This window comes from Microtus pennsylvanicus, chromosome 5, assembly GCF_037038515.1.
Source record: "Microtus pennsylvanicus isolate mMicPen1 chromosome 5, mMicPen1.hap1, whole genome shotgun sequence".
Taxonomy (NCBI): domain Eukaryota; kingdom Metazoa; phylum Chordata; class Mammalia; order Rodentia; family Cricetidae; genus Microtus; species Microtus pennsylvanicus.
The window spans coordinates 134,512,585-134,535,087 of record NC_134583.1 but is presented as its reverse complement, the minus strand read 5'-3'; the positions used below and the strand labels follow the sequence as shown (position 1 = coordinate 134,535,087).

At 43.8% G+C, this 22,503-nt stretch overlaps 1 protein-coding gene across 2 annotated transcripts; it reads left to right on the top strand.

Moving 5' to 3' along the window:
• The first annotated feature begins 52 nt into the window (after positions 1-52).
• Dclre1a (DNA cross-link repair 1A) lies at positions 53-21,803 on the top strand. Of its 2 annotated transcripts, XM_075974500.1 has the most exons (10): positions 53-266; positions 741-1,804; positions 2,785-4,398; positions 5,742-5,875; positions 6,738-6,856; positions 7,964-8,104; positions 9,912-10,057; positions 11,035-11,189; positions 19,662-19,803; positions 21,299-21,803. In XM_075974500.1, the coding sequence occupies exons 2-10, from the start codon at positions 1,336-1,338 to the stop codon at positions 21,457-21,459; spliced, it is 3,081 nt and encodes a 1,026-aa protein (XP_075830615.1). In that variant the 5' UTR covers positions 53-266; positions 741-1,335; the 3' UTR covers positions 21,460-21,803. The 2 variants fall into 2 exon arrangements, with proteins under 2 accessions (XP_075830615.1, XP_075830616.1); XM_075974501.1 differs by lacking the exon at positions 53-266 and having other exon boundaries at positions 412-1,804.
• The last annotated feature ends 700 nt before the right edge of the window (positions 21,804-22,503 follow it).

Genomic DNA, 22,503 nt, shown 5'->3' with positions numbered 1-22,503 from the left:
GCCCCTTCCAGGTCCCGGGCCGCCGCCGCGAAGTCTGGACGTTCGGAGAGCCAGATTCGACACGGGAAAGGCCGCCCAGGTCGCGCCCTAGAGGGGCTGGGGAACCCATTCCCTTTGAAGCCCGGAAGGGTTTCCAACATAAATAAAATCCAAATTAAAAAGATCCTACTTGAGAAAAACAAAACAAAAAACTCCTCAGTTGTTACACTGTTACACCGCGATCAGCCGATTCGGCACGGCAGTTCCCGCCAAGAAAGAACTGAAAGGTAAAGGGGGCGAAGGAATCCTCAAAGGAGAAGGGTCGTTATTGTAGGGAGTGAGACCAGTGGTTCTGTGTCAACAACAACAATAACAACAAGAGTATCCTGTCACTCTGGCGGTGCTGAAAGTGCCGGAGCGAATGGCATGTCCCGCAGCGGGGGAGGCGGCGCGGAGAGGCAGCTGCAGCTGGTCCCGGGCTGCCAGCCCAGGTGCACCCACAGGGATGCCAGAGCGAGCCGCTGGGCCGCAGAGAGCACCGCGCTTTGGGAGCTGTCAGTGCCTAACCTGAGAGTCACTTCTGACCCCCTTCCTTGGCCTTCCCGCACCCCGATCCAAAGGAAGGGGCTGCGGAGGAGCCTGTGTGCGTTTTTTGTACTTGACCTCTCTGGACGTCTGGACAGGGGGCTGATGACAGGCCCTGCGGTCTGGAGTGCAGTGTGGCCTAAGTCTCACTCGTTTGAACTTTGTTCCCTGTGCAGGGTTTGGTCCTATGGTGGAGGAGAAATGGAGTCACCCGGGAAACTGAAGCCGATCGGATCTCCATGAGTCACGAATAGGGGCAGTTTTGTCACCAACACACCTCTTTGATTATGGTGTGGCTTGTTTCAGTAGTGACCTGAAGCACCCGATTGACAAGGAACTGTGACCCAACTTGTGAGTGGGCGCTTGCTTGCCCACGTGAACGAGAACCAGGATAGCTTCAGTACAGTTATATGGAGCCTGTCTTAAAGTTGTTGGGCCGATACTTCTCAACCATGCTTAATTTTCAAGGCATTATTGATTCTTATTTTTATGAATCAAGTCCTGGAAAAGAAAAAAAATTCTTGAATGAAACAGTGTCGCACTGTAAAGAAAACAGCACAGACATTAGCCTGTGGTAGGACCCCTTATTTATTGTGGTATAAACGGAGCAGCGGCTGCTAAGTGTGTTGTGTGCCTATATCGATCATCACCAAAGGTTTAGAGTCCCACCAAGTTAGTTGGCTTTTGGTTATATTTGTTCCTATTGAAAACTGTAGCAAGGAGAGGACTCTGAATTTACTAAAGGCTCACATACTCATAAAATCGTTTGCCATGTTAGAAGAAGACACACTTTGGGAGAAAGACATCTGGGAATATAAATCTAAACGAAAACCAAAACCAGCACATCCAAATAATTGTTCTCAAAATATCCCAGAATCTGTTGGAAAAGCAACAGATGGAAAAGACCAGTCAAAACGAAAAGGAAACAAAAGAAGAACCACAGACGATAAAGACAACCCAAAGGGCCCCGGCGTATGCCTTGAAGAAACAGGCTGTCCGATTTCTGTAGGTGCCAGTCAGAATTCTAGCACTGGAGAGGAGCTTCCGCAGTCTGAAAGCAAAGAGACTACTCCAAGAAAGAGCCGTAGGACGCCCAAAAAGAAACAAGTGTCCCCAAGGGTACGCCCAGTTTACGATGGATACTGCCCAAGCTGTCAGATGCCCTTTTCTTCCTTGCTAGGTCAGACGCCCCAATGGCATGTTTTTGAGTGTTTGGATTCTCCACCAATCTCTGACACAGGTAAGAAGCCCCAGTGCTGTCTCCCCATTGCTGGGAGATGAGAATGTGCAGCCATGCCTGGCTTGTTTATTTAAGGGCTGGTAATATGAACCTAGGCCCTTGTGTGTGCTGCAGGTACTTTATTGACTGAGCCATCATCCCAGCTTCTCCGTTACTTTCCATAAATGTTCACTGAAGTTTGCGTGAGCTATTGCCGCTCTGCTTTCTCTTACTTGACTCTTACAAGGACAGCATAAGGTAGATGGCATTAACATCTTATGGATGAAGATTCCTACAAGCTAAATAACCGGGCCAATTTGTTATCCTATTTTAGAGTTCGATAGAAATTATAAACACATTTAGTTTCTAAATATGGGTATGTGTATGCATCATGCGTGTTAGTAACCGGAAGAGGAACTAGAAGGTCGTCTGAAATGACTCAGAGTCTCTTAAAAATGTGCCAGCAGCAGAAGTGGTGCCATGTTATTATATTTTAAGATAAATGTCATATTTAACATGTAGAAATTTTTACTTGATCTATATGGAGAATGAGTTATGACTGTTTTTTAAGTTATCTAAAATTATTTTCTTGTCAAGAGAGTATTTGAAAAGCAATCTAAAAGAATTTGGTTTAAATGTAATAAATAGTACATTGTAAAACTATGTTGGATTAACCTTTGGTATTTTAATGTTGGTCTCAGTAACAGCCCTCATGCACTTAGACATAGCTATTGCCATAGTTCTTCAAGGCTACCCACGGTGGGCTGGGTGGTAGCGCATGCCTTTTATCCCAGCACTTGCAAAGGCAAGTGGATCTCTGAGTTCGCGGCCAGCCTGGTCTACAGAGTGAGTTCCAGGAAAGCCAGAGCTGTACAGAGAAACTGTCTCAAAAACAAAATAAAATTGTGACCAGTGGTGTTTGTCCTTAGAGGTTACTTTGTTAGTGCTGTCAAAATTTATGTGTAAAATGATCTTTTTTTTTCTTTTTTAACTATTTTCAGAGTGTCCCGATGGTCTTCGGTGTACCTGCACAATTCCTTCTCATTTTAAGAAATACACTCACCTCCTGCTTGCTCAGAGTAGGGCTAGCAATGAACCTCTCAGCAGCCCTACACAGGTGTCGGCGCCCCTCAGCAACCCGTCACACACGCCGGCTGGACATTTTACTGCAGCAAAGCCAGACCCTTCCTGTAACCCCGAGGAAAAATGGCCCGTGCATCTGAACACGGAGAATTTAAGGAAAGTTTTAGAGGATTCTTCGTTGCTGGTACAATGTCTAAAAACATCCCAGCTTCCAGCCGAGACTGACAGAAAGATTCCCCCTTCCACCGGCCCTCAGGCTCCACAACGTGCAAGGTTTGTTAAGAAGGACAAGCTTGTGGGGGGTGATTTGCCTCTTTCCGCGGATGCATTAAATGGTCAAAGCAGCTCCCAGAGTACGAGGGTGCCATCGCCGGAAGACGACAGCAGCAGCTGTGAGATCTCTTACTCCCCGCTGCAGAGTGATGAGGAGACTTACGACTTCAATCGAGAGCCAGATGATTCACAGCCGGAGCTGTTCTCTACCCAGAGCTCTAAGGACAGCTGCCTGGAAGAAGATGGCTCTGCCATATTTGAAACATTTCTTGATCCCTTCCCGAAGGAGCGAGAGGGAGTCCGCCCGCGGGCGAGAAGCCTGCTGACTCAGGCTGAGTTCAGTGGCTTGTGTGAAGGCAGTGCTGTGAGAGGTTCATTTCAGCTTCCGTCCCGAGGTGCTCCACCACACACAGACACGAGCTTGCTCTTGTTTTCACCTGCATTAACAACAGGGTGTGCTGCTTCTGATGATCAAACCGCTAAAGACAAACCTGGTGAGCAGCGCAGATCTCACTCACTTGGATCAAGCCATCAGACACAGAAAATTGAAACGTCAGCTGTTAGCAGTCAGGTCTCTCTGCCTTTCCGTACAAGTGCCATGTCAAAGCCGCCTGAAAAGGAGGGAGATCACCTGCCTTTGCATCAGACCCAAAGTCAAATAAGAGGGTTAGGGAGTAAGGGCTTGGGTGCTACCATCGCTAACTCGGCCTGTACCTGCAGAAAGGGAGAAAAGCCTTCTGGTGCGCCTCTCGCCAAATCTTTGAGCACTTTGCCTTCCAGTCCCAAGTGCAATGCCAGTCAACCTTCCAAGAAGGCAATGAAGCAGATGGACATAGGTGTGTTTTTTGGATTACCACCCAAAAAACAAGCAGAGCCGTCCCCGAGGGCAAGTGCGGTAGGTGGGCCAAATGCCAGTCCAGGTGTAAGTCCTAAGGACAAGAGGCGCCCACCGCGCAAGAGGAAAGCGGAAAACTCCCTAAGTGACTTAGAATTGGATTCAGGGAATTTAAATGAGAGTCAGCACTCTATAGAACTGTCCCAAGAGAGGACACAACGTCAAAGGAAGAGACATAAAAAGTCAGATTCACCGTGGGAAGGAGCACCTCAGAGGTTAGAAGTGGGAGCAGTCAGTTTAAACCAAAGCAAAGCCTTTGTAAGCCGGACTCTTGACAGGCGGCAGAGAGGGAGCAGAGGCATTTCAGAGTCATCTGGTGCCAGGGAAGCGAGAAGAACCTGTCCGTTCTATAAGAGAATCCCCGGTAAGTTGAAATACTGACTTCAGCTTCCCAGCGGAGACACAGCAGTGTTTAACTTCACTTTCCTTGTCCCTGGGTGGATATATTTGAAATAATTAGTGTTCAGCATATATTTTATTTGCTCTTTATAACACTTTATGAATCTTTTAGCAGAATTGAGGCTTTTGTTTTTTGTTTTTGTTTCTCCATTATCACCAGAATTTTATCAAGCATTTATTTTCTATATGCTTCTGTAATGATTAGGTAGCTGTTATAGATTACAGGAAGGCCAGTGAGCAGTGGAGGTTCCATTTAGCCGGAAAGAAAAGACGACGTCAGTGCACATATCATAAAATCCCGTGGCTGAGCACTGCCGAGGCGGCACAGCGGCTCAAGAGAAGGGGAGGATAGCAGGCTGTGCTGCCTCAAGTGCCAGTTTCGGAGCAATCAGAACTCGTGTGTTTATATATTCCAAATGAGTATCTGCCCAGGCCTTCACAGATGAGTTCATACAAAAATGCGCATGGAAATGAATTCTGTTACTAAAGAAACCACTAACTCTTCAGTGGCATACAATAAGACAGCAGTAATATCCTCAGCTTCTAAATACCACATAAAAATGCGTCACTGATGTTTTGTTTGCAGCGATGATTGCGATTTGCTTTTGCACTCTGTGTGCTGTGTATTGGTGGCCTCAGCAGAAATGTGAAGCTGAGTCTTTACCCACGCATCACCTGCCGGCACCCTCGGCTCTTTCTTCCATAAGCTCATATCGGAACAGTATTTCTCAACTTAATTTTTGTTATTGTTCCTCTGGGGAGACTCTTGAGGCGATCCCTTCTTCTTTCCTTACTCCCCACTACCCTGAAACGAAACAAGGACTGTAGATAGCCCTGTCTGTCTCTTACTGTGGCCCTACAAGGGAGAACTGCAACCTTTGTAATGCCTTTGGCCCCTACCATTTCCAACCCTAGAGAAGTGAATAATTGTCATCCCATGGGGAATTCATGGTTTTGGACCTCTAAGTCATTCTCCGTTCACTGCTTTGTAGAAATGAGAGATTTCAATTGCCCCCTAAGTATCAGCATTGTAAAAGTATTAATTGGGGCAAAGAAATGATTGGTTTGTAACTTAGTGTCTTTTAACTAATTGTTTTTGGTGAGACTATGCCCAAGCCTCTATACTGGGATGTTTAGTAGACACGAAAGTTATTCTTACCTTTTGGTAAATTTACGTTTTAAGTAAATCCTAGTTAAATTGAGGGTTAAATGAGAGTACCGATCAGAGGGGCCTGATCTTTGAGGGAACCCAGACACATGCATGACCACCTTAGCTCCTGTTCATCCCACGGGGGCATCTCGTTGCAGGAACTGGCTTCACCGTGGACGCTTTCCAGTACGGCGAGGTTGAAGGCTGCACCGCCTATTTCCTCACGCATTTCCATTCTGATCACTATGCCGGCTTGTCTAAGGACTCCACGTTCCCAATTTACTGTAGTGAGGTAAGTTTTAGCGTTTTAAACTCTGGCTCGGTGCAATGTTGTGACTTTGAGAAGCATGGTAAAAAAAAAAAAAAACAAAGAAAATAGAATATTGAAAACTAGGTGAGCCAGCATTATAGTGGAGAAGGTGGATAAAGCAGATCCAACTGTCACTCTCAACAATTACAACCTGCTTTTACCAATGAATTTTATTATGTGAGAATAATAAACGTTCCCACAGTACACTCGATAGTTTTACTCAGCAAACACTCTTTGGAGTGCCTAACCGATATACAGGCAGTACACTTAACCACAGAGGACTTGTAGCTTCCAGGGCTAACATCCACAGATAATGCTAAGGTGGGGCTGTTCTGCAACAGAGCTACCTCAGACCCTGTCCCCAGCCAAAGAGAGAGGGAGTTTCACCGTACAGAATACCTTCAACTGCCTGTTAGACGGTGAACATTGTAATTCCGGTTCCCAGGGGCTTTTTCTGGATTTTGATTTGATCCTCACAGCAGACATGAAGTGTCCTCTCGGGTAGTTTGTGGAGAAGCACAGGCACCTCAGAAATGTGTACTTTAGGTTTCCAGAAAGTTCAGAGTCTCCACCACATACCAGGAAGAAACACGGGAAAACCCATACTAGTGGGCCGTGACCAGGTGAGGAAGCATTTTGTGCCTCCTGCAGGGAACAGCGAGCTTTCCCAGGTGAGCAGGCAGAAGAGTAGCAAGGCTGTCTTACAGACTCTTTCCTGGTGTGGATGGAGCCTTCACAGGCATCTAAGTGGGGAGACTGAGATTATCGAGACAGCATGGTTCTCAGCTGCGGTGACACACAGCTCTCTGTCCTGCTGCCGCAGTAACAAATTCACCATCTGCAGATAACCGGCAACTTGTTGAAGAAGAAGCTCCGTGTGCAAGAGCAGTACGTCCATCAGTTGCCGATGGACACTGAGTGTGTAGTGGACGGTGTCAAGGTTGTTTTGCTGGATGCCAATCAGTAAGTGTGAAGTCCTTCGTCCTCTCACTTGACGCAGAAGGCAGGACAGCAGTCTCATGCAGGGTGCTTGTTTTAAAGTGTTGACAAAGGAAACAGTGGCGGGCTTGGTCTAGAGCCTGGAGCTAACAAACTTGGCTCTTAACTGGAGTAAATCCTATTTCTACTTTTGAAAAAATAATTTTAGTATCAGATTAAGTATAGAGAGAATCTGTTATCTAACCCATGTTGTCAACCGATGTTGACTTATGACACTTAATCTTTTTAAAAAGTACGTTGTCACTGTTCTTCAGAGATGTTTTCCATGTTCTTAAATATAATTTGCATAAAGTGAAATCTTATATTCTATTTGGATACCAGAGGATTGGTGCCTTGCTTCCCACCCTAAACTAAATGATTTTAAGCTAAATAATAAATAATAATAATTCAATTTTAGACTGTAAAGATTTGGAATGTTTCTTTTTCCCATGGAAATAGGGTTTTTTTCCTCTGTCTCTGTTGTTCTCCCCTACCTGTCTCTTTCTTTTTCTTCTCCCTCCCTCCCTCTGTGCGATCTTTTCACCTCTCTATGACTGTATAATGTACCATCAAGATTCATGTCGCCCAAACACAGCTACCAGCTGTGCTTCCTTCTGGGCTGTGAGCCTATCCATAGAGATCACGGGTATTTAGAGAAAGAAGAAAGGCTAAATCTAGATTTGCTGAAGTCCAGGCCAATATTATATTAGCATGTTAGATTCTTTAAAAGAAAAAAAAGTTGTTGTCCAGCCTTGCTAGTATTCCTTTTGTTCATGGCCAGTTTGAGTTCTGATATTTTTTGGAGTTGATGTTATTGAAATATTTACCACATATGACATAGTTCACATAACTGTTCAAGCTAGTATCTTTTCATCAATTAGAAACTGTCCCGAGGGCTGAGGGGCCAGCCTGTCCTAGAACCAGGACTTCTTAGGACTGTTTACCTGTAGGCCTGGGCAGCTTCCCCCGCCAATAATTCCCCCCACCATATACCTGTGCTCAGCTCATAAAGTTCATGCTCCCACTGATGCTGAAAGAAATGCCCTTGGTCCAAGTGCTTTTTCTGTGCTCCTCTAAGATGTCTTTGTCCAGCTGTCCAGGTGCTACCATGATCCTTTTCCGTCTTCCCAATGGCCCTGTCATACTGCACACGGGAGACTTCCGAGCCAACCCCAGCATGGAGCGCTCTCTTCTTGCAGGCCACAGAGTCCACACGCTCTACTTAGACACCACGTAAGACATGCTTTCTTTGGGTGCTCTCTCCTCACCGAGAGCTCTGCTCTACATCTGATGGGTAATTTAAGCTTTTGCTTAGATAATTAAAGTGATGGTTTACAGCCAATTATTTTTAAGACTGTTTATCAAAAGGATGCCATTAAAAATATACCTGCTAAAAGGCAAATTTAGAATTAAATGTCATAATTTATTGTTATTTTATTTTTGAAAATGTTTATAGGACAATTCTGTTACTAAAACCAGAAAATTTGGAAAATAGATTTTTAAGAAAATCCCCTTTAAATTATTCTTTTTCCAAAGGTCTGTATAGTTGTTGGGTATAATTGTGAAGGGGAAATGGGCTACAATGTAGTTTTGTTTGTGACTATTGGAATTACTTTTGTTCTTTTCTTAAAAAGGTAATTTTTAAGTAGCACCTTTGAATTCTTCAGTGATACAAATATAATTGCATAAGAGATTATATTTGAATTATGTAGTCTCAGCTTTATTAAGATGTAATTGACAAAATTATAAATATTTATTATATACAATGTAATGTCATATATTAAAATAACCCATTGATTTGTTGGGAATTAATTCTATTAAACATTTCTAGGGTTTTTTGGATGAGATATAAAAAGCAGACACACAAAGGACAAGCCTTCCCACAGATAGTGGCTCACAGTGACACTGTTTCCTCCTGTGTCCCTAAGTCCCAGCCAGTGGCTCATAGTGATGTTGTGTCTCTAAGTCCTAGCCAGTGGCTCACAGTGACGCTGTGTCTCTAAGTCCCAGCCAGTGGCTCATAGTGATGTTGTGTCCTCCTGTGTCCTTTAAGTAATAGATAAAGAAGTGTTTATTCTTCGTATGGTTCTGAATGTCTTTGTGAGTTTTCATAAGAGAAAGTATCCAGATTCCTGTTTTTGATGGCTGAATAGCAAAAACAATTCTGAAAGTCATGGGAAATCATTTGTTTGGTGTTTACAGTATGTTATATTTTAGCAAAATCACTCTTTTCATCTTAAAATATATGCAGATAACAGCTGGGGGCCAGTTCTTCAGTGGGTGTTTTGTATCTGGGTCCAGATAGAGCTGTTGTATTTTTTAAATGATTTGTTTCATTATTTTTAATTGTGTGTCTGTGTGAGTATGCAGTTGAGTGCAGTGCCAGTGGGGACCTACGACACTGGATCCCCTGGAGCTGGCGTCACAGGCTAGGCTGGCATCTGACTGATATGGGTGCTGGGAACTGAACTCCGGTCCCCTGGAAGAACAGCATGTCCTCTTAACCCCTGAGCCATCTCTCCAGCCCCATGTCTGCTGTATTCTTGTGATGTATGCATTTATATATCTGTGAAAGGTGATAGCCGTGTGGACATCACCGTTAATGTGAAATGCCACATTAAAATTCATGTTAAGTTTCCTATTTATTAAGTCAGAATTCTTTCCTACAAATATAATCTCTTTCAATTATATTTTCTTTGATAGTTATTTGGGTTTTAAAAATAGGTACTGAGGTTTATCATTCATAGTTAAAATAGGTAACTGGGTGGAAATATTCTTATTGAGAAGAAAATATTCCAACAGGAAATTTCTTTGAGGATGATAAAAGCATAATTAAAATATCTGTGAAAAACTCTTACCCTACCATAAATTGGCAGTGACTGGAAATGAGCATTTTCATTCTAGGCAGTGTGAGGCAGTCCTTTGAATACTGGGTACTCGCGGAGAATGTAACTGGCTGGTTTGTTTTCCTCTAAAGCAGCATCCAATAGAGCCAGTTTCATATTCCCCTGTTAACGAGAACTGCGTTTCCTTGTCACAGATACTGCAGCCCAGAATTTACCTTCCCGTCCCAGCAGGAGGTTATCCAGTTTGCCATCAACACTGCCTTTGAGGCCGTAACTCTAAACCCTCGAGCTCTTGTTGTCTGTGGCACGTACTGTATCGGAAAGGAGAAAGTCTTCCTAGGTGGGTGCAAGCGGTGTCTAATTTGCATTAATATATTATAAAGATCAGATTCTCTTGCAAAGGGCCCTTTCAGTCTCTGCTCTTGCATTTGATATTTATTTTCTGAAATGATCCAGTATTACCTTTGAAGTTAAAGGGAAGATGGGTAGCGTTTGATAAATTTAAACCAGAAGGCTAAAATTTATAGAAACATTTGATAAGTGCATTACGTTGACACTTATGTACAGACTGTTTGTCAGCAAAATCTGTGTAGCATTGTGATTTTAATTAGCTCGGAAAGGGGCTTACTGCACAGCCTATTGCGCCATTCCTGCAGTAACCACCAGCAAACTGTCGGAGAGTAATACAACTTTCACTCTTGAGTGGTTTCTCCTGTCTTCCTGTAGTTTGTATAGGTGATGTGTTGTTTTGTCTCTGCGGAGTGCTCCCCATTTCTTATTAAATATGACCATACTATGTCAGCTTCCAAGAGATGGAATGATATGGCCAGGGTTCAACATGTCTTCCTTTCCAACTACCGCTTACTTTTTTATGACTAATTTTATCTTTAATCATGTGTACGTGTATACATATTTGTACACGTGAGTACAGGTGCCCACGACAGGCACCCAATTGCCTTGGAGCTGGAATTACACGTGGTTGTGAGTCGCCATCTAGGATGCTGAGGACAAACTTGGGCCCTCTGCAAGAGTGATATGCACCCCTAACCACTGAGCCCTTTCTGCATCTCTGCCTTCTATACTTCTGTGGTTTTTAAATAAGTATAGACCTTTAAAAATAAATCTTTGGCTTTGGTTGCTAATTCCACTAACTAAAGAGCAAAGTCATTTGGCTATTTGTGATGAAAGTGTGAATGTTTATTTTTGTGAATTTGTTTTTTATTTGGTAAGTTATTTTTTTTTAATTTGAGTAAGTTATAACCCTGTTTATTTAACAAACCATGATTTTATTGTTTTTCATCTCTTGCTTGCCTACAGCCGTTGCTGATGTTTTGGGTTCAAAGGTGGGCATGTCCCAAGAAAAATATAGGACTTTACAGAGCCTCAATATACCAGAAGTCAGTTCCCTCATAACTACAGACATGTCCAGTTCTTCAGTTCACCTCCTCCCAATGATGCAAATTAATTTTAAGGTAAGCACTCGCGATGTGTGTCTTTTAGGATGAACCAGCAAAGAGTATTTGACTCTAAGGAATTCTGAAAGAATGAAGTTCCCCCCAAGGGAAGTATTTAATGCTTTTAGCTTTTCTGTGTGAGTACCTCTGTAGAGTAATTTACATGCCTACAAGGAATTTAAACACTAGAGTATTAGCCCAAAGGAAGGCACACAAACAGAATCACGTGTCTCCATCTGGCTATCCAGACTTCTGTACCAGGACCATGCTTCCTAGGGTGAGGGAGGGGGTTAGACAGGTGTAAGTTCATCCCCTCAAGCCTGTCCTGTTCAGTTCTGATATTCAGCCCTGGTCATTAGACACTGGTGTCTCCTGAATGAGTTATTATTTCCTTCTTAGGTCCTGAGGGGTTGAAGGTTAGATAGTTGTAGTTATAGTTTACCAGATGCAGAAAGCAAGTTACGATAGAAAGTCAATTTGGTACAAGACTTTGGACTCACCAAGATAGGATAGATATGGAGTGTTTTCTCTGAACTTATCAAATGCAAATGGACTAGACACTGTTGATGTACTTACTGCCTCTATGGTATATAGTTATTGTACTTATTGTATATAGTTTTTCTTATATTAGTTATAGCCTTTTTTATTTTAGACAAAAAAGGAAATAGTGGCATATTATTTGTTTTTAATAAATAAAGCTTGCCTGAAGATCAAAGAGTAAACTAGCCATACTAGTGAGCCATACAGGCCAGGGAGTGGTGGCACACACCTTCAATCCCAGGACTCGGGAGACAGAAGCAGACGGGTCTCTGGGAATTCAAGGCCACTCTAGGCTACAGAAAATTGAATCTGTCTAAAAGAGAAACATAAGGTGATCCCAACACTTGGGATCACACACCTTTAATCCCAGCACTAGGGAGGTAGAGACAAGAGCCATATGGCTGGGTGGAGAGAGGAATATATAGGGGAGGAGACAGGAACTCGGGGGTGGTGTGGAGTTTGAGGATTCGTGGAGACTGGATCTTGCCCCATTGCGGTTTGAGGTAGAGGTAAGAGCCAGTGGCTGGCTGTTTTGCTTTTCTGACCTTAAGGTTGAACCCCAGTATCTGACTCTGGAATTTTATTAATCGTAGCTTTTCTGAAGCTTTTTAAACTAGGAAGCCTGTGCCTTACAAATAACAAGCTATCAAGAAAATGAATGCTACTTCCTGAGCGGGGATTCTCCCCGCACACCTTTGCGCAGGAGGTGAAAGGATAAGTTTAGGACCTATTTTTCTGGGTTTGTCATCCATACATTTTCAGGTTTCGCCAAGGCAGGGTTTTGCACATTGCTAATTGAGTCATCCCTGTGAGTGTATTAAGTTTGGGAGCTGCCTGCCTGGTGGAGAGTCTCAGGGGACGCTGGTTACTCTGAAGGATTCATGGCACTGTCTTACCTGGTGGAGAGTCTCAGGGGACGCTGGTTACTCTGAAGGATGCGTGGCACTGTCTTACCTGGTGGAGAGTCTCAGGGGACGCTGGTTACTCTGAAGGATGCACGGCACTGTCTTACCTGGTGGAGAGTCTCAGGGGATGCTGGTTATTCTGAAGGATGCACGGCACTGTCTTACCTGGTGGAGAGTCTCAGGGGACGCTGGTTACTCTGAAGGATGCACGGCACTGTCTTACCTGGTGGAGAGTCTCAGGGGAAGCTGGTTACTCTGAAGGATGCACGGCACTGTCCTGCCTGGTGGAGAGTCTCAGGGGACGCTGGTTACTCTGAAGGATGCGTGGCACTGTCCTGCCTGATGGAGAGTCTCAGGGGACGCTGGTTACTCTGAAGGATGCACGGCACTGTCTTACCTGGTGGAGAGTCTCAGGGGACGCTGGTTACTCTGAAGGATGCACGGCACTGTCTTACCTGGTGGAGAGTCTCAGGGGACGCTGGTTACTCTGAAGGATGCGTGGCACTGTCTTACCTGGTGGAGAGTCTCAGGGGACGCTGGTTACTCTGAAGGATGCACGGCACTGTCTTACCTGGTGGAGAGTCTCAGGGGACGCTGGTTACTCTGAAGGATGCATGGCACTGTCTTACCTGGTGGAGAGTCTCAGGGGACGCTGGTTACTCTGAAGGATGCGTGGCACTGTCCTGCCTGATGGAGAGTCTCAGGGGACGCTGGTTACTCTGAAGGATGCACGGCACTGTCTTACCTGGTGGAGAGTCTCAGGGGACGCTGGTTACTCTGAAGGATGCACGGCACTGTCTTACCTGGTGGAGAGTCTCAGGGGACGCTGGTTACTCTGAAGGATGCACGGCACTGTCTTACCTGGTGGAGAGTCTCAGGGGATGCTGGTTACTCTGAAGGATGCGTGGCACTGTCTTACCTGGTGGAGAGTCTCAGGGGACGCTGGTTACTCTGAAGGATGCACGGCACTGTCTTACCTGGTGGAGAGTCTCAGGGGACGCTGGTTACTCTGAAGGATGCATGGCACTGTCTTACCTGGTGGAGAGTCTCAGGGGACGCTGGTTACTCTGAAGGATGCACGGCACTGTCTTACCTGGTGGAGAGTCTCAGGGGACGCTGGTTACTCTGAAGGATGCGTGGCACTGTCTTACCTGGTGGAGAGTCTCAGGGGACGCTGGTTATTCTGAAGGATGCGTGGCACTGCTCTGCCTGGTGGAGAGTCTCAGGGGACGCTGGTTACTCTGAAGGATGCGTGGCACTGTCTTACCTGGTGGAGAGTCTCAGGGGACGCTGGTTACTCTGAAGGATGCGTGGCACTGTCTTACCTGGTGGAGAGTCTCAGGGGACGCTGGTTACTCTGAAGGATGCGTGGCACTGTCTTACCTGGTGGAGAGTCTCAGGGGACGCTGGTTACTCTGAAGGATGCGTGGCACTGTCCTGGACAACAGGCAGCACTTTTTAATTCCCTACTTGGTTTGTTTCATCTGAGCAGATTGTCAGGGTGGCTAGTTAGTGTAATGGAGGTTGGGGGGTTAGAACTTTTCAAAAGGGTGTTCCCAGATGCTGTCTGCTGCAGAGAAGGCCAGAGGGAAGGAAAGCAGACTGTGACTAGAGCAGCCGTGCTGACCAGCACAGGGGCTGTGCAGTGCAGTCACGATGGGAGGGAGCTAAGGAAGGAGTGAGAAGACCGTCCAAAGAAGGCACACACGGATGGAGGAGGCCCAGTGCTGTAAGCTGTCAGGACATTACAGACCCTAACCACAGTGAAATAACCCCTGCTCACGTTTGGATGGCTATAGTGAAACAGACAGACAGTAACTACTGTTGAGAGGGCCTGGGGAGACTTGAGCCCTGTATGTGCTTTGCAGTCTTAGCCCTGGGAAGCAGACAGGGGAGTCTCTAGACCTCCCTGACCAGCTAGCTGAGGCGACTTGGCAAGCTTCAGATAGTGAGAAAGCCTGTTTTAAAAGCAGATGGAGCCCAATGAACAATACACAAGATGACCCTCTGGCCTGCACAAGCACAACACATACCTGAACACATACACGATCACTTGCACTCTCGTATCTGAAAGTTAAGGCTGAAATCCTGCAAATGATGCTTAATTCACACTCTGGCTCATGCCAAGGTCTTACAGGCGTCATATGGTTGACTGCCACCTCAGACTTAACCCGTATTGTCTAAATGTGGTAAGACACGATCTACGGATGCTGTGGGGGATGGTTGGCCTTCTGAAGGAAACTGGTGACATTACCAAGGCGTTTTCCTCACAAACTGGTTACTAATAAACAGAGAGAGACAGTCATAAGTCAGGGACTTTGTGTTGACCGAATAGTTTATAATAGCTTTCCTCGTGAGAAGTCCTGCAGTTGTAGCTAGCGTACAGCTAGTGGTTGCTGGCAGCCTTCTCTGCAGATTTGGCTCATGGAACCATGGCTTTCTATTTGTAGCACTGGTTTATATCACATGCTATTTTTAGAATAACCGATTTGTCTCCTAGGTTCTCATTTAATTCTTTCAGGTAGTCTTGAAGAAACAAATAGAAGTGGGTAAGTTGGTAGCGATGCTGCAAACCCAACCCCAGTTTACGGGACCATGCATATATTATACTTATTATCCACAGTTTACGGGACTATGCATATATTATACTTATCCCCAGTTTACGGGATGATGCACATATTATACTTATTATCCATACTTTACGGGACCATGCATGTATTATACTTATTATCCACAGTTTACGGGACCATGCATATATTATACTTATTATCCCCCAGTTTACGGGACTATGCATATATTATACTTATTATCCCCCAGTTTACGGGACTATGCATATATTATACTTATCTCCAGTTTACGGGATGATGCATATATTATACTTATTATCCACAGTTTACAGGACCATGCATATATTATACTTATTATCCACAGTTTACGGGACTATGCATATATTATACTTATCTCCAGTTTACGGGATGATGCATATATTATACTTATTATCCACAGTTTACAGGACCATGCATATATTATACTTATTATCCACAGTTTATGGGACCATGCATATATTATACTTATTATCCACAGTTTACAGGACCATGCATATATTATACTTATTATCCACAGTTTATGGGATGATGTATATATTATACTTATTATCCACAGTTTATGGGACCATGCATATATTATACTTATTATCCACAGTTTACAGGACCATGCATATATTATACTTATTATCCACAGTTTACAGGACCATGCATATATTATACTTATTATCCACAGTTTATGGGATGATGTATATATTATACTTATTATCCACAGTTTATGGGACCATGCATATATTATACTTATTATCCACAGTTTACGGGACCATGCATATATTATACTTATTATCCACAGTTTATGGGACGATGTATATATTATACTTATTATCCACAGTTTATGGGACCATGCATATATTATACTTATTATCCACAGTTTATGGGATGATGCATATATTATACTTATTATCCCCAGTTTATGGAATGATGTATATATTATACTTATTCACAGTCTCTGTTTACTGTTGCTTCCTTTCTTCTGGAGCACAAAGTGAGAAAAAATAGTAAATAAGAAAATAACCAAAACAAAAACTTGTTAATTGGCAATGCCAGGGATGTAATGGAAACTTAAATGTCTGTAGCTCCTGCTACAGGAGTTGATTAGAAATACAAGTTGTTCATGATAGATACCTTTATATTTGCTTCACATTAATGAAAGGTTTTGGTTGTTACAAAGGCAGTGGAGGGGAGGCTGGGAAGAGGACTCAGCAAATAAGAGCACTTGCTGCCTAAACATGTGGCCCTGGGTTCAAATCCAGAGCCCATGTAAAAGCCAGGTATAGGTGCAAGTGTGATGTGGGAGTGTCATATATCAACAACCCTAGTGCTGTGGGGCAGAGACGTGAAGGTGACAGGGGCTGCTGGCCACAAGCCTGTTCCGGGTTCAGTGACTGACCCTGACTCAAGGGAACAAGGCAGAGCATGGCAGAGCAAGATACCCATGTCCTCCACACGTGCATGGGCACACACACACGCACACACGAAAATGAGGCTATTTCATCAATGAAGTGCATTTTGATTCATTCTAAGCTTTTGAAATCCTAGGTTTCAATCTGAAAATCAGAAATGTTGACCTTAAAAAAAATCCCCTTATGTTACCATTCCCATTCTTACCACTTTTCAAAGATTTGACTTGGAATAGATTCTTTTGTTTGTTTTGTTTTCTAAGACAGGGTTTCTCTGTAGCTTTAGAGCCTATCCTGGAACTCACTCTGTAGACCAGGCTGGCCTCGAACTCACAGAATTCATCTGCCTCTGCCTCCCAAGTGCTGGGATTAAAGGTGTGCACCACCACCGCCTGGCCTTGGAATGGATTCTCAGAGGGTTTTCAAATGCCATAGCTCATTATGACTTTAACTGAGGCACTTTATTCTACTCAGCTCTTACAAGAAGAGCATGTGTGGTGGTTTGGATAAGGGTGGCTCCTATAGACTCATATATTTGAATACATAGTCATCAGGAAGTGACACTCTTTGATAAGGACTAGAAGGTGTGGCCTTGTTGGAGGAAGTGCCTCATTGGGGGTGGGCTTCAAGACTTCAAAAGGCCCAGTCCCTCTGTCTCTGTGGATCAGGATGTAGCTCTCAACTACTTCTCCAGCACCATGGCTGCCTTGCCTGCTGCTGTGCTCCCTATCTTGATGTCAAAGGACTGAACCTCTGAAACTGTAAGCAAGCCCCCAATTAAAGGCTTTCTTTTATTAAATTTTCCTTGATATGGTGTAATCATAGAACAGTAACTAAGACAGAAGTTGGTACCAGAAACTGGGTATTGATGCTTGTCAGAGAAATATGGAAGGCTTTGGGAGTTTGGACTAGAAAAATAGTTGGGTGCTTTGAGCAAGGGTTACTGGGTCATCCCAGGAGGGCCTAGAAGACAGTGCTGAGGGCAATCGATCTGTGTGGTTCCAGCTCCCGGAGGTTCAGAGGTCAAGCTTATCAGTAAATGGCCTAGGACCATTCTTGTGGTATTTTGGCAATGAACATGGCTGCTCTTTGCCCTTGTCCTAAAAAAAGTCTTCCTGAGGCTAAGTTAAAGAGTTTTGAATTGATGGCATTGGCAGAGGAAGTTTTAAGACAGCCTAGTATTGACTGTGTTGTGCGATCATTAGTTGTCACTCATATGCAGTTCTATAATGAATATGAACAAACTGAGCAAAGGAAAATACAAATGTACAGTCTGAGGAGAGAGAGCACCAGGAAGTGCAATGGCGCTAAGTCCAGTGCTCAAGGAGGTGAAAAGTGTAAAGAAAAGCCTGATAGTACTGGAAGAAAGGGAGTGCTGACCTCAGGGCAAGACTCCACCCAGCTAGCTTCCAACTTCTGAAAAGAAATAGAGCTTCCACAGTGAGGGAAACCATCTACAACAGAAAGCTGATGAAGATGCTGTTGAATGAGGGGGCCATGTTCCAGGCCCAGTAAGCAGCAGAACATGGCAGCTTCCGTCACATGGTTCTGGCTTTAGAGTCAAGAATCCAAGAAAAGAACAATGTGTGGAATCCCCTCCATAGCCAGGCGTGTGTCAGGAGTGTCCCTGCGTGGAGGTCCACAGAGGCCATGTGTGAAGCTGTGACGGTGGAGCCTAGACTGCCTTGGAGACCCCAAAATGTTGGAAATGCCAGGTTGTGGGAGACCTGCCAAGGAAAGGAGAGTGGAATCAGCTCAAGAGGAAGAAGTGTGTTGTAGTCAACAAAGCTGGAAGGCACTGGAGATCTGAAGAGTGCTTGACATCAGACATGAAGCTGCAGAGTTTGGAGATTGGCCTGCTGAGTTTCCAGTCTTGCTTTGGTCCGGTATTTCCTCACTATGCTCCTTTTCCTCTCTTTTGGAATGGCAATATGCATTCTGTGCCATTGTATTTTAGAAGTATGTGATTTGTTTTTAAATTTTGATTTTATAGGGGATTACAGTTAGGAGATGTCATGAATCTCAGAAGAAACTTATGAAGTTTGGATTTTTGAATATTATTGAGACTGTCAGAGTATGGAAACTTTTGAAGTTAAACAAAATACACTTGCATTATGATATGGTTACAAACCAATGGGGTCTAAGAGTGGAATGTGGTGGTTTAAATAAGTATAGTCCCTTTAGACTCACGTATTTGAACGCTTAGTTACCAGGGAGTGGCACTATTGAAAAGATTAGGCGGTGTGGCCTTGTTGGAGTAGGTGTGTCACTGGGGGGTGGGCTTTGAGGCTTCAGAAACCCAAGCTAGTATCCCTGCTTCTGTTTGAGGATGTAGAATTCTTAGCTATTTCTCCAGGGCCATGCGTACCTGCACCGGCTCCCTGCCACAGCGATACTGTACTGAGCCTCGGAAACTGTAAAGATGCCCCAGTTAAGCATTTTATTCGATAGGCGTTGCCTTGGTTGTGGCGTCTCTTCACAACCATAGAACAGTGATAAGAAGCATGGTACTCCTGATTACAGGGCCTGAAGACTGAAGATGAGCCCAGTTCACATTTGAGGGTGAAAAGCAAGTGCCCAAGAGGAATGCTAGGTACATTTTTAAAGTGTGGATCCGTGCTGCGTACAGTACCACTCTTAGCTGGAGACGTCTGTGTCCTTGTCAGCTTACACACGAAGACTTATGCTGCATTTATGCTTGTTGTTATAATATTAATGTCTCTGTATGTGGGGTTTGGGAAGAGGTGGGATTTTGTAGTTAACTCAGTCATAATTTATTTGACTCCGTTACTTAACTTGCAAACAATTAATTGTACCTTTCCCCAGGCGTTGCCTTACTTGTTTAGGAAAGTCAAAAAGAGAAGCTGTGTGTGTGTTTCCCATGTCTGTCTTCCTAGAAGCCTGGCTCTGGGCTGCTGCACACGATTCTTAACAGCAGGCCTGCCTGTGGCTGCCAGTGCTGCTCTCTCATCTCGCCCTTTGACCCCACGCGGTCTCTTTCTGCTGACGCTGACCAGCAAACCAACTGTTCTCATTTGACAGGGCTTACAGAGTCACCTGAAGAAGTGTGGTGGGAAATATGATCAGATTTTGGCTTTTCGACCTACAGGATGGACACATTCCAATAACATAACAAGCATAGCGGATATCACTCCCCAGACGAAAGGAAATATATCAATATATGGTAAAGTTGTTCAAGTTTCTCATTTTCGTCAATTTCTCCTTTTCTATTATATCTTTATTTGTGCGAGTATACCATGTGGAGCCATGGAGCTCAAAGACAGCTTGCAGGGTCAGCTCTCCTTCTACCCTGTGGGTCCTGGGGATCAAACTTGGATCATAAGCCATGGCAGCAAGTGTCCTAACCCACTGAACTGTCATTCTGGTCCAGAATTTCTCACTGTAATGTTTGTTACTGTTCATTCCTTAAAAGCATTATGAAATTAAGAACCAAGGAAAACAGCAAAGAATTTAGCAGCTCTAGAGTTTCGAGGCTCTCCACAACCCTGAATTCCTATCCAGTCCTGCAAGCCAGCAAACTAGAGTTGGTGACATTCTCATGGTGGCTAAGGCAGATCACTACATGCTGTAGTCAGGGTAGTAGAGGAAATGATAGAAGTACTCGAAAGGACAATGCTGTGGTTTTATAGACAAGTTTAGCTGGCAGGAAGTGGTGAGGTCGTGACAGGAAGAGGTGGGTTAGATGTGGGGACTTAGGGGTGACAGCTGGTGCAGGCTTGCCTTTGTTAGTCCCTTGGGAGACATGCGCTGTGTCTCCAGACCACTGAGGACTTTCATTCAGAGACTCCCATGACCCTCCTCCGTGGGACTTTAACTGTAAAAGACACAAAGGGATTTTTAGAATCCTCTTTTTTTGCTTCTTGCTTTTTATGTATGTAAAGCTTGGCCCTGGCATTGGCTTTCGCTAGAAACAAAAAGTCTCCTGCTCGCCGTCCTTCTCATTGTCTCACATTTCCTCTGATTGCCCTGACATTCACAGTGAGTGAAGTGTTTGGAGCCGTGGTGCCAACCTTCCTAGCACTGCGACCCTTTAATACCGTTCCTCATGTTGTGTTGACCCCAGCCAGAAATTTATTTTCTTTGCTGCTTCATAACTGTGATTTTGCTACTATTATGAATCCTAATAAATACCTGTGTTTTCTGGAGGTCTTAGGTGACCTCTGTGAAAAGGTTCTTCAACCCTCAGAGGGGTCGCAGCCCACAGGTTGAGAACCACTGGTTTAGAGGCCAAACATTCCAATTAAATATAATTCTAGAATACTTTTTAGGTATGTGCATTTAAAAGTTTTGTTTTGGGGTTTTGTGTGTGTATCTGCATGTGTGCCCTGAGTTTTCTGTTTATGTTTTAATCTTTATTAATCATAAAAACATCAAGTTTTATTATCATAACTAAAGCACTGAATTTTTTTTTTTGAGACAGGGTTTCTCTGTGGCTTTGGAGCCTGTCCTGGAACTAGCTCTTGTAAACCAGGTTGACCTCAGACTCACAGAGATATGCCTGTCTCTGCCTCCCGAGTGTTGGGATTAAAGGCATGCACCACCATTTCCCAGCTAGCACCAGAATTTTTTAACAGCAATATTCTGTACTGCTTTTCTATTTTCTTTTACTTTTATTATTTTGGTTTCTAGTAAATAATCTCTTCCTTTGGGCCTTACAGGAATCCCCTACAGTGAACACAGCAGTTACCTAGAAATGAAACGTTTTGTCCAGTGGCTGAAACCACAGAAAATCATTCCCACCGTAAATGTCGGCAGCTTTAAGTCCCGGAACGCGATGGAGAAGTGCTTTAGAGAGTGGAGACTGGAGGCTGGATACTGATGCTGTTGCGGAAGAGTCAGCAGGTGTTGATGGTTAAATCTAAGCCAACAGGAAATGCATCTTATGAAAGCAGTCTCAGGACTGTGTTTCTCAACTCATCTTTGAATACTGTATCCATGCTACTGAATCCTCTCAGATTCCTCAGGGACAGCTGAGAGGGCGTCTTCCCCATGCCTTTAATTCTTCATTCTTTCTCCGTGGAGGCAATAGTAATCTTCAGCAACCTGATAGGAGGAAACCAAAAAGATTCATGATAATGGATACTAGACCAAAAGTAATATGAAATAAAACTTTTATATGATATGCATTCTTAAATAAAAATTAATATAGATGTTATTAAATCATCTTTTGATGGATTTTGTCATTTCGTTTTCTTTTTAGTAGACTTAATTTTTTAAAACAATTTTATACTTTGCTGTAGACAAAGGTTTCTGTCCTACCCAGTCCCACAGCCATTCAGTCCCAAATAAACACACAGAGGCCTATATTAATTATAAACTGGTCTATTAGCTCAGAGTTATTATTAACTAGCCCTTACAACTTAAATTTACCCATAATTCTTGTGTATATTTAGCCACATGGCTTAGTATTTTTTTCTCAGTAAGGCATTTTCATCTCGCTTCCTCTGCGTCTGACTGATAACTATCTCTGTTTCTCCTCTTCTCAGAATTCTCTTAGTCTGGTTGCCCTGCCTATACTTCCTGCCTACCTACTGGCCAATCATTGGTTTTATTAAACCAACATGAGTGACAAATCTTTACAGTGTATTAGAGCATTGTCCAACAACATTTCTCCCTTTTTTCTTTTCAAAACAAGAACTTATATCCTTTGTGTATAGGAGGGCGACTGATTTTTTTGGAGTTGATCTTGTATCCTGCTACATTACTAAAGGTGTTTATCAGCTGTAGGAGTTCTTTGGTGGAGTTTTTGGGGTCACTTATGTACACTATCATATCATCTGCAAATAACGAAAGTTTAACTTCTTCCTTTCCAATTCGAATCCCCTTGATCCCCTTATGTTGTCTTATTGCTATTGCTAAAACT

Bases quoted from the DNA above. Each gene is read 5' to 3' on its own strand.
- Dclre1a (XM_075974500.1), top strand. From the start codon at position 1,336: ATGTTAGAAGAAGACACACTTTGGGAGAAAGACATCTGGGAATATAAA. The intron at 4,399-5,741 runs GTAAGTTGAAAT...ATCTCGTTGCAG, and splicing joins GTTCTATAAGAGAATCCCCG to GAACTGGCTTCACCGTGGAC. The intron at 8,105-9,911 runs GTAAGACATGCT...TCCTTGTCACAG, and splicing joins ACGCTCTACTTAGACACCAC to ATACTGCAGCCCAGAATTTA.